Source organism: Engraulis encrasicolus, chromosome 23 (assembly GCF_034702125.1).
Source record: "Engraulis encrasicolus isolate BLACKSEA-1 chromosome 23, IST_EnEncr_1.0, whole genome shotgun sequence".
Taxonomy (NCBI): domain Eukaryota; kingdom Metazoa; phylum Chordata; class Actinopteri; order Clupeiformes; family Engraulidae; genus Engraulis; species Engraulis encrasicolus.
Genome location: NC_085879.1, coordinates 19810041 through 19822755, shown reverse-complemented (window position 1 = coordinate 19822755; position 12715 = coordinate 19810041). Strand labels below are relative to the sequence as shown.

General features: G+C 43.5%; 1 protein-coding gene across 4 annotated transcripts in view; it reads right to left on the bottom strand.

Moving 5' to 3' along the window:
* Nucleotides 1–5051: 5051 nt before the first annotated feature.
* Nucleotides 5052–12715, bottom strand: part of mbnl3 (muscleblind-like splicing regulator 3) — a 53989-nt gene continuing 46325 nt past the window's right edge. For 2 of the 4 annotated variants that reach the window (XM_063189549.1, XM_063189550.1), the window contains 2 exons: nucleotides 11873–11970; nucleotides 8171–8282 (listed from right to left, as the gene is read on the bottom strand). In XM_063189549.1, the coding sequence (XP_063045619.1) occupies nucleotides 8265–8282; nucleotides 11873–11970 (116 nt within the window). In that variant the 3' untranslated portion in view covers nucleotides 8171–8264. Of the gene's footprint in view, nucleotides 8283–11872; nucleotides 11971–12715 lie in introns of all 4 variants that reach the window. The other 2 variants (XM_063189547.1, XM_063189548.1) reach the window with 1 other exon arrangement.

Here is a 12715-nt window from a genome sequence, read left to right as displayed (position 1 = left end):
ATGTGGACATTCATTTTTATAAGATTTCTTCACATTCTAGACAGCAAAGCTACTAGCTGGGCCAACCAGCTTCTTGTACCACACATCTACACCGACAGAGGATCTGGCTTTGTCGTATTGAGAAGGTTTTCTTCCCGGTAGAGGTGTAGACCCTGCTGCTGATGAAATGATGTACAAGGGGGGGCTGGCTTCCCATCCGCAACGTACCACTACTCCATAACAAATATACTGTAATTAAAGGGATAAAACTTGAACAAACAGTTGGGCAATGCCTGTGAGGGTATTTGACTTCTGCAGAGTAAAACTTCTCTTTTTGTCTCTTGCAGACCCATACTATCACTTAGACATCTTTTGGGTGTTACCAAAAGCACCCAAACTTGAGCAGTGGGAAAATAACATCTTCTTCTAAGACTCTCAGTTAGGCACATTAGTTTTGGCTATTACTATGGGAATAATGGGTAACATTTTTGTAAACCTTGTGGGAAAAGCAGGGAAATCCCACAAGGCCTGCTGTAGGCTATAGTGGGCTGTCTGCAACTGCCGCTTGGACAAAGAGGCCATGGGGCAATCCAGCATGGCCCAGCCGAGGTGCATTGACACATAGCAACCAACATAGCCTCTGCCCCTCCTCCACTTTCAGGACAAGTGCCATGGCAACAAAATTTATTGGCTTCCAAAGCAATTGAAAAAAAAAGAAAAACATTAAAATGTACACGTTAAGCACTAGCTGAGCCTTTTTCTTTTTTGAATCCCTGGATGTGTAGTTGTTATGTGACTGCTGTTGGTATTGATATTGAATTGATTGGTTTGGTTGCCTGAAATTCCGGAGGCAAATCCATTTTTGAAACTGTTTGTGTTTTGTGAGGGGTTGTCATGACAACAACGGCAAAACAATGAAAACAAACATCAAACAAAAAACTGTGAGAAAATTATGCAAAACCCCTGTTACAAAAAAAAGGACATCAACTCAAGTTCACTGAATGGATGTTTGTTAGTTAAAAGTTTGCGATGAGCCCAGAAAATGTCATCAGATTGAAGGCCTACCTTGGCATTCTAATTTCAACCTGCAGAGGGCAGACTAAGATTAGCAGTCCCGCTTTCTCCGTAGGTGGTGATTTACAGCTTTTCAGGGGTGGCTTAGCCGCCCTACATTATTAGTTCCCCCCCTTTCATTTTCCAAGTGCTTTAGTCTCACACAAAAAAACACAGAACCCTTCACTCATCTCATGAATCATATTTGGAGAATACAATGACATGGTACAGGTTCAGAAGGTGGCTCTTTGGTTTGTGATATGTGGATACAAGCCTGCTGCTTACTTAAGTCTGTTTACAGTCCCTTTCACCCCAAAACACCCTTCAGAATCAGATTAACCTAGGGTACATTGCGCAATCCTTATGTCTTAGTGAATTCCACAAAGCGTCTTTTGACATACCCCTATGGCATAACGGCACACAGATCCCTTGTTTTCAGTGACAAACCTCATGCTTTGATGTACAGTAAAAGGGCAATAGCAAAACAGAAACAAAACAAAAAGGAAAATAAACAAAAAAAAGACAAATCCCTCAAAACCCAAAACAGCATCTATCTTCTTTTACAGCCTATTAAAATGACCATTGCATCACCTGCGTTGCGACCCATACAAGTCAGCTGATTTATATCAATTTGCTATATATATAGGCATATATATATATCTATGTATATTCAAAATAAATTCTGAGTATTTTTTTTCTCGACTTATGTACATAAGTGCAATTAAGGTGAGTTTTCACACATTCGTACACTGACGGCATGGAGGCCATTGCAGTGCCTGTGGACCCCAGCACAGCTGGGCGTCTCTGGATGGACCTTGTGGGGGATAGAGAGACCAGACAATGGGGTATATAGGCTATATGCATTCAAGAGTGGCCACAAACCAGCCACAGACATCAACCGTCAGTGATCACTGTGCACAGTAAGATGGCCAAAAGAGTGAGATATGTGTCAAAGTGTCTATTTGTTGAGTCGACCAGCCATTACTGGCATATGAAAACAGGAAATCTCGGTTTCTTTTCTTTTTTGTTTTGTTGCATGTGTAAAATGAAATAGTCTCCTTTCCCTCGCTTCAGCCCGACGATTCAAACGCTCAGATGCTGCACACTTAAACTCCCACTTTAACACATATCAACACCTCATTGGAACATGAAATAATTACAAAAACCCAAAACCAAAACCAAAAATAATAATAAAAAAAACGAAACAAAAAAACATAATGATCTCCCCAAAGGGCCTTTGGATAATGTTTCACCTTTTTTTTCTTACAAAATATTCAATCACTAAATCCCAGACTACACATTTCCTTTCTGAATAAGTTAACGTTGTACATTATTTCAGTTTACGTGTGAAAAAATTCACAATTAAGATATACAAAGGTAGCCATGTTGTAGTTTTGTTGCCATAGCAACAACCACTTACTATCATAAGTAACAATGACTCTATCATTGTATACATACAAATGTGTTATATATTTAAGTTTATATATAGTTCTTAATTATTATTCTCATATACTATATAGTCTACATAAACTATTCATAAATTGGGTTATATCTCAGTCATGCGATGATTTTTATTTTAATGATGAAAGAAGATTTAAGATGACGGAAATTTCACTGACATTTAATTGTCTAATAATAAAAACGGACTGATTCTTGGCTATAATTCAGACAGAATGTAACAAAAATACCACTGTGAGAAACACATAGGGGAAAGAAAAACAAAACAAACTTTTTGTCTCTATTCGTCATACTGTATTTACACACAACTCATTCTAGATAACTACTGAATCTTGTAGACAAGTAACACACTTCTTAAAAAGGTAAGTGTACTTAAAACTTGAAGCCCCCCACGAGGCACATACATTTTTTTTTTGTTTCTTTAATCAAGTATTTTGTTAATTCCAGCTGGACAGCAGTTGGAGAAGGCATAATTCTCATTGAGAGAGAGAGATTGAGAGAGAGAGAGAGAGAGAGAGAGAGAGAGAGAGAGAGGGAGAGAGAGAGAATGAAAGGATGAAAGAGAGAAGAGTCCTACAACTTGGTAGGCCATAAAAATCCATCTAAAGGACTTGTACACAGTAGTGAGATTCTGAATTTTCAAATTAAAATCAATCGTTTTTTTTCTTTTAAATGACAGAATTTCTGCGCTTCATTCTCAAACAATTATCTAAAGACAAAATATGTACTCGTATCATCCAGATTTGACATTATTTACCAAAATAATTCCTTTTTTAAACACACACAATCTACCATAGATATGCAGAATATCATGACACAGTATATTGTCTTTTTCTGTTTTGATTTTGTCGCCCTCATACGATGACTTAAAATACACCTCATCACTCCCCAGTTCTCTGCTGTCAGCTTCCCAAACACATTTCCAGCCATAGCAACATTCGCTTAAAGCCTTACCGAGTAATTTTCACCTACTGTACTTTCGCCACATAGGATTCAAGCAGAATCGTCTCTCATCGAGAACAGAGAAATGTCTTGCTTCCATTAAGCTTGTGTTCTAGCCCAATGGTGGGGGGATGATGCACATTCATAAGTGCTCTTCACCCTGCTAACAACCTGCTGAAACGTTTTTCAAACATTATTTCGAGGTTGAAAAAACTACATAGCGTCGCTTTAAGTATGCCCTTCATACAGACCTATTGGCTGCTCATTTTATGAGCATGTTCATTGGACACAGCATAGCAACAGCCTCAAGAGAGATGCGGACAGTGTCTCTACGACTTAGCAACTTCTCCCCTCGACAGTGTGTGTGTGTGTGTTTGTCCTCTTTTTTCTCTCTCTTCTCCAGAGTGTCTGACATTCCATTTGTCCCCAAATGTCACAGTTCAATATGCAGATAAGGCTCTCGCCTCGCTGGATGACACCGTACGAGTGGACCTTTGTTGGTTAGCACAGAGCCTTTTTTGGGGGAGCCACATGCTGTGTCCGTCTCTCCCTCTGACATCCCCCAACCCTCCACTCATTCACTCCACACAAGATTCACAAAAAGTTGAAGTGTCTTGAGACTGAAGCAAGGACATCAACATACTTGTAAAGGAAAAAAAAGATAAAACTCATAACAAGAAAAGCAATCTTTGATGTAAGTACCATTGGTGGGCAATTTACAACCTGATTCCAAAAGATCGAAACATTACATTTTCTTCTTAAAAAGCAAGTAAGCCCTGCTGTTGTGAACATCACTGTCTGGCAGTACAAATCACATACCTCTGAACACAGACACTGTCCACATCAAAAGAGGATGCTTACCAGCCAGGGTTACCAGTCGATAAGACATTCACTCTGGATGCGTTTCTACTACATGTGACCATTAACACAACCGCATTTCTCTGGACCCCCGTTTTAACAGGATGAAAACACATTCATCTGCACAGTAGACAAGTGATTTGACTTGTCTGTAAACCAGCATAGACCACACATTTCAGTTTACCATAATTTCCTCCAAAACGGAAAGTCAACTTTTTTTGTATTAGATGGTGCGTTAAGACCTCCCGATGGGTAGGAGTTAATAAAGTAAATAAAAACATAATCAATTCCATTCCCACTGCCGAGTGCCGTGTCCTCTGACAATTATGGTAATTAAAATAACTTAAAAAACAGGTTATAGGCATCATGGAAACTCATCGGTCTCTGATTGGACATCATAACGCTGTGAAGTACACCGACACCATCGTCAGCCAGCTTTTGGTGGTGTGGCATCATGCCACAGATGTGTGTACTGCACATGTGAGGAGAACACTCCACGATACAATCGTCCGAAAATAAAAGGGTTGGCTCTACCCGCCCCCACCCCCCTGTGTAATCTGCCAAAATCAACAGGCATGCCCAAAGAAGCAACGACCACAAAACCAATCTCTATTCATCCAATCAAATAGTCAGGTCAGATATTATGGGCTGTTGCCTGTGTATGCCTGTCAGAGTTAAGGGCTGAGTACACGCACGCACGCACGCACGCACACACACACACAAACACACGCACGCACGCACGCACACAAACACACACGCACACACACGCATGGGGGCCGCTAGGGGGGGAAAAGTGGGACAGATTCTAAGGGCCCAAGCACTGATAGGGGCCCTTAAGGGGGGCCAAGCACTGAGAGGGGCCCTTAAGGGGGCCCAAAATTCAAATCTTTCATGGGGCCCAGCATTTCTGGCAGCGCCCCTGCACGCACGCACGCACGCACGCACGCACGCACACTGTGTCGATGGCTGCCAGAGTGAAGGGCCAGGACAGACAAACAGATTGGAACTCCCCAGGGGCATCATGGGAGCAGGGCACGTGGCAGAGAGCACTCGGCCCTGAGACACGGAAAGAAAGAACGAAAAAGAAGAAAAGAGAAGACGCCATACCAACCAACCACCACACTCTCACCGGACAGAGAGAGAGAGAGAGAGAGAGAGAGAGAGAGAGAGAGAGAGAGAGAGAGAGAGAGAGATGACACTTGCACAGTATAGGCTGACAATATCAATGTCACTATGCCACTGCCTATCAATGTCCAACTCCACCCCACCCAGTACCGCTATGCAAGCAGGTGACAAATAAATATTCTCCTTGTGTTCTTGACCAAAGAAAACGGCATTGTGGGGTGGCAATTGACCTTCTGTCCTGTCCTAGGGGCGAATGGCAAACCGAAAAGGGCAAATTTCAATATTCATTTCAAAACCAACCATCCATTATACAAACAGACAACAACAAAACATAAGGAGATGTGCAGTTATCAGTAGTGCCAGACCGAATAAAAAACACTGTTTTGTGTGACCTCTCTCACACACGCACACACTTTAAGACATAACTCAAACAGAGACACTCTCGGCTGCTTAAGGCAGTTATAAAAAGGTATGAGCGACATTCCACGTTAGATCTCTTTTTTTCTCTCCCCGTTGTGTCATCAAGCCTCATTCTAGAGCACAATCGACCGACTGTATGCAACCATCTGCAACTCATTACAAAGAAAGAAAAAAAAAACATTCAAAATATTCTTTCAGTAAATTTGGAATCACAAATATATACAGAAGACACCTCTTATTACATGTACGTATTAGAACAATCATTTGACAACACAAATCATTGGTACTACTGTACGTCATTTGTTACGCACCTAAAGGAGAATTGTTGGGTGGCTTGTGTTTGGGAGGATACCCCATGCCCTCCCCTTCTGCACATGCAGTAGGAGCCACTGTTTTGGTACCACGATTCCTTGACGGCACCATGCAAGGTCCTTGCAAGGTCTCAGCAATCTTCATTAATCACCCCCTCATTAACACCTGGGATGTCCCATGGAAGTCACATCGTATGCGCATGGCAAGGGGAGAACATACAGCAAGTGGCTCCCACTGTACTATGTTACTACAGAGATTTGGAGGCAATTCATCATCACTCTGGTGTTGTACTACTGATACAACGGCAGGTGTGCATTCCTCACCATGGGGGTGCGCAGTGGCCTCGAGACCATCTCTCCAGTCCATTAACCCACAGAGGAGTACCATCACATACTGTATGTGATTAGAATTTTAGTCAAATGTCCAGGTCTCAGTATGAGGTCACAAGCACTTTGGAGGATTTTCTTTAACAGCCATGGAAGCTGTAGAATGTTTGAGTCATAAATGTACGGTAATTTACTCCTCAAAGGGCTAATTATTCCACATTCTATTTCCCAATCCGTCCATGTATTCCATACACCACCCCATTACATATTCCACATGTACTCTGAGTAAGCCCTCCAGTGGATAGGCTAAAAAAGACACAACAGACAGAGAACAGGACCAGATGTTGTGGGATGTAATCACTGAATGTCTGATCAAACTCCCAGTAGCCTGAGGACTGGAGAGACGGTATCGTCCAATCTGGCACTAAAAAAGAACCATTACCCGGGTTACCAGCCAATATGACATTCCCTCATGGCAACAGTAAAAGGGGAAAAAAAGACATAACAATCAGAAAGGAGCCTGTTATCGTCCTTTTTTTTTAGATTGTCACCCAAAGGCACAGACAAATTGACAAAGGGAGGGCGCCATTCTGGCCCGAAGCTGTCTAGCTGTGGATGCTGTTTTGGAATAAGTTGGTTTTTTTACAATCATAGCCTAATCGAAATACGATCAAACAAACAAACAAAACAAAACACCACACCAACTGAACAGGTGTTCTACAGCCATTTTTTGAAATGTAAACATGACAAACGCTCTTTCAGGATCACCATTTCGATCTTTGCTGCCACAACAGGAGGCGAATACCATAATGACCATCACCCGACAACATCATTTAAAAACAAAATCCAAGAGACAAAACAAAAGCAAAAGGCCTTAGAACATCTCTTGTCAAAAAACCAAAAATGCTTGTTTAACACAGGCACAAGATCCCTCTTGCGTTCATCTCATGTTTTTGTGGCAAACTAACGGCCAATGAGGACCCATGTGCTCTGCTCCGCTGTGTTGTCGTCCTGTGACTGTGTACCTCAACTGTGGTCCTCAGCGTATCCAGGGGCCTGTGGCAGGGGCTACAGTACCTGAATCAAGACATCCCAGCATTCCTTCTTGCTGTGCTTCGAACTTCTCTTCTCAGAACATCTGCGTATCTGTCTATATGGCTGTTAGGACTAGGGAGCTCTTTGCTTTATACCTGCTTTTCGACAAATGTCTGTCACCGTGCTTTGTAAAAAAAAAAAGCAACCTCTTGTTTCAAGAACAACATGGCTGACTTCCTTTAACAGTTGTGGGCCCAAACTTAGCTATTGCCTGCGTTTGATTCAGTTTTTTTGTTTTCATTTGTTTTTCCTTAAACAAATCCTTTGTCATTTTTCTTTTTTTCATTCGTTTTCAAATCCACAATGTTTTCAGAGAAATGTTTCAGTGAGACAGAGAGACAGAGAGAGAGAGAGAGAGAGAGAGAGAGAGAGAGAGAGAGAGAGAGAGAGAGAGAGAGAGAGAATGTATAGCTCCCCCCATTACACTGGGAGGAACGTTAAGAGTGATTAGGCACGTTTGCTGCATTCCGTGATTCCGTATTCCGCATTCCGTGTTCCGTGCTCCCGTGGCACAATGTCACAATCAAACAACAGGCTGATGTTTAGGCGTTTCCGTGAGCTAACTGGAGTTTCGGTTGAGGCTTACAGGACTCAGGGTCATGGGGGCTCCCGTCGCCGCTGCTGCCACGAAGAGTTTGGGGACGGGGCAGAAGTAGGTCTCCATTGGAATGCACTGGAGGTCCACCGGGTCAGCGCTCAATACCTCGGAGGGGTCTGTTGCCGGGGGAGAGAGAGAGAGAGAGAGAGAGAGAGAGAGAGAGAGAGAGAGAGAGAGAGAGAGACAGAGACAGAGACAGATAAACAGATAGAGAGAGAAACACAGAAAGAGAAACAGAGAGACAGAGCAACACAGAAAGAGAAACAGAGAGACAGAGCAACAGAAAATCAAGGTCACACAACATTTTCAATATAGGATATAGGCCAATAACATTTCCAGCCCTTTATGATACTTAATAAGTACAAAGACGAAAGAAAAAGTGTGCACCATTCACCATTTCGCTTTTCATGTGTGAAAGAATGGTCTACTACACAGTGGGTATATACTCCAAAAATGTGTCATTACTTCATCTACCATCATTGTTAAATTAAGTAATAAAATATCTTCGGAGCATACACCCAGTGTGTAGACCACTCTCTCTCACAATCTACGTACAATAGTCTGGCACCTGAGTTATTTCCATTGCGGACGTGCGCGCCGCACACACCCCTTAACGTTCAAACCATTTTGCTTTTAAGAGAAATAATTGGACCGCGAAAGCAAGCAAAGCAGGAAATGAATGCTGACTCCCACACTTTACCCCCGAGATGTGTGGTGTGGTGCGGTTGGGTTGGGTGTAGTAGCAGTGTTATACACAGAATGCAGCAAGAGGAGAGGAGAAGAGAGGAGGGGAAAACAGAGGAAGCAGATTTCAACAGCACACAAATAACAACCGCAACAAATCATATCCTGACACGAGGTGATTTAGCATGGGCAATAAACAAAAGGAAAGGAGAGGAGAGGAGAGGAGAGGAGGGGTGGGAAGGAGATATCATACTACTACACCATATCTGATCGTAGATTGGACGCACAATGTGGACATTGGTGTATCTATTGTTTAGAGCGATTCCACATTGCTATGATGTTTATTCATTGTATATCGTACTAGGTGCTTATTACTTCTAAATGTGATATGTTGGATATGTGCTGCTTATGTTATATAATTGTAGTACTAAATGTTATAAGTGTACTTGACTAATGAAGCATACTCTGATTCTGCCTCTGATGATCAGAGCATGGCACACAAACCTCACAGACATCTTAGCCAGAACATGAAGCGAGACAAAACTACGAAATATCGAAGTTAAATACGTCGAAATACGAAATATAATATTTTTCATATAATGATTAGTGTTCTTGAAACTGTATTTTTTAATGTCTAAACCTTCCACAAATGTTGAAGAATCACTTACCATAACCCTTGTTCTAACCATTCCACAGTGTTATGAACACGACAACACACACACAGTACCAGGAGCCAGGCAGGGAAGGCAGTGGCACACAGAAAGCAATAGTGACAGAAGGGGAAGAGGTCGAAACAGAATGAGGATCATATGGATGTCGGGGCATTAGCATACAATGTTCTCTGGAAACCTCATCAGAAAACAGAGACTGTGACAAGAGCATAGAGCATGCAGGACCACACGAACGCACGCACGCACGAACACATGGACGCACTCTCTCACACACACACATGTGCTCATTCACTCGCCATCTCTCTCACGCACGCACACGCACACACACAGGCACACAGACAGACAAACAGACACACACACACACACACACACACACACACACACACACACACACACACACACACACACACACACACACACACACACACACACACACACACACACACACACACACACAGAGACAGAGGGAAAGCAACAACACACTGAAGCAGGAGCTGAAAAAAAGAAAAGAAACTACAGCCCAGAGACCAGGCCCATCTGTGATCCATGGAGAGCGTAAATCCAGCCGGGTTTAAGCGTGTTTTCAAGAGCACAAGGGCACCTATTCACCCAGGGCTATCTCTGCCAGAGGTCTCCTGGAGACTAACTCCCATGGAAATATTTGGAAGGCTGCACACCCTCCGCTGTGCCAAGGTCTCTCGCAGATAAAATAGTTAAGGCGGCGAGAGACCGAGGAGGTATGGAAACCTGGCAGCACTTTGGAACACAAATACCGTTTTTTTCCGGTTCTGCTTTGAAGGAGAGCTAAGCCTCCTGTGTTGAAAACCAGATGATAGTGTTTAAGGACAAAACACTAAAAGTCATGTCCGGAATGTTGACACGGTCACTGCATAGTGCACGAGTTGAATTGTGTTGTTTTGCATGTAGACTGTTTTTGAAGACATTCAACAATGCACTTGCCATGCACCTATTGAAGGAGATGGCATTGCTTGGCGGCTGTCGGCTGAAAGTAAAAACGGTAGAAAAAACACAATGTACAGCACAAAAAAATAAATAGGCAGTATAAAAAAATGTAGTATGTAGTAGTACAAAATGTAGTACATATGGTCCAAGGGTTATGTCCTTGTTATAAATCTGTAGTTCAGCACAGTGTGAACACGTGATTGAGCCTGGTTATCTTAATTTCTTCACTCCAGAGTGGGGCGAGCTTGGCATGTATGTTCTCACTGTGTGGGCCGAGGTCTGAGGCCCTTGCTATCACAACAACAACAACACTCCTCCGATCTTCTAGTTGGGCTAAGCTGCAAGAAGTGTCTGCTAAGTGTAAATGAATGTTCACTATCAAACCCAGTCAGAGGCTCTGGTATCTAAAGCCAAAATAAAATGAGAAAGAGCTCAATGGATAGCTTGTTCGACAAGGATATTTTTTACTCTCCGAGATGCTGGTAGCTGAAGGTAGAAAGATGCCAACATGTGCTCGACAGAATAAAGTATGGCTCTCAATGATCATTAGCTAAGGGGCTTACATAGTTGAAGCAGTCTAACGCGAATGCGGCTCAAAGGCAGCGCCTCCATTGTGTGTTGATGCGTTCTATGAACTTGTGACACGTTACATGCATCGTCATTGGGAGAGATACCTGCGTGGCTGTGTAGCACGCGGTAACATGTGCAGACAGCACGTTGATGTGCGCTAGCTCGCATCGACTCCTAAAGCCAAAAACGCTGCTGAAAGATGCTAAAACAGAAGCCAAAATGAAACGAGTCTGACCTAATTAGGGCATTGAGTCTCTGGAAATGAAAGGAGGGTGGGTGCTAAAGCAGAGGCCAAAATAAAACGAGGGAGTATAATAGAGCAACATTTTCTCTATAGACCAAGGACACTGACCCAGGTGCCTGAAGCTGCATGGGCACAGCATTCAGGCTCATGAGATTTGAGTTTTTTCATTAGAAAGCTGGAGCTAAATGAACACATTCAAATGCAAGATAACGGTCTTAGCTTTCACATGCAACTTTTTTCATGTGTTTCGGAGGCTGAGATACAGTATTTAGCTTTTTATTATAGGCCGAGGGCATTTAAAAGGCGTTTTTTTTTGCAGGTGCTTTAGTTATCAATGGGTTAAAGGAGGAAGAGAGCTGATGCCAATTTGTCACATGCTGTTGTTCTCAAAGGACCAAGGACGGAGGCTCTGGTGATTACGTAAAGCAGGGAAAGGAGAGTGCGTCTGCTGTTGTTCTCTATGGACCAAGGACAGAGGCTCTGGCTGAAGGCAAAAAGCTGGAGGAGGAGGAGGAGGAGGAGGAGGAGGAGGAGGAGGAGGTGCTGAAGCCAAAATGAAATGAGGCAGTCTGACCTGATTGGTGGCGGCTGACTCGGCAAAAGGAACATTGGTGATGGGGGTCGCCGTGGCCGACGAGACAGTGGAGGCGGAGCCACCGTGCATCATGGGAACTTTTTGGTCGGGCGAGTCAGACGAGAGACGAAGAAGGGTGGGAGGGGACATGGGGAGGAGGAGGAGGAGGAGGAGGAACATGAGGAGGAGGAAGGATGGATAGATGGATGGAGGGAGAGGCGAGGAGGAAGTGGAGGATGAGTAGGAGGAAGAGGAGGAAGAAAAGGAAAAAGGAATAGAGGAACAGGAGAAGGATGAAGAGGTGGGTTGGTGCAAAGGGAAGGGGAAGAGGGAGAGGAGGAGAGAAGACAAGAGGAAGATAGCGAGGAAGAGGGAGGAAAAGGAGGACAGAGGAAGGATGTGGGGCGTGTGGAGAAGGTCCAGGAGGACAAGGAAAGGGGGAGGATAAGGCAAAATATTTGGAAGAAAATGGGAGGAAGAAAGGAGGACGAGGAGGAAAGGAGGGTAGGGGGGAGGGAGAGGTGGGACAGGAAGATGGGAGGATGGATGTTATGATCATCATGACCGAAGATGACAGGGACAGGAGGGGGAGGGGAGGGGAGGGGAGAGGGTGGTCGGGGAGAGAGAGAGGAGATGGGGTGAGGGTGGGTAAGGACGAGGGGGAGGGTGGGGGTGGAGAGGAGAGACATGGCAACAATCAAGTGACATTGCCAAGATGGGAGTTTCACTCACAAACATGGCATGCAATTCAACTTAAATAAATTAAAAACAAACGAACAAAATTTCACATTTATCAGTTTCCTTTGGACAAGAAATGAAACAATCTTGTTCCACAAAGAAGGT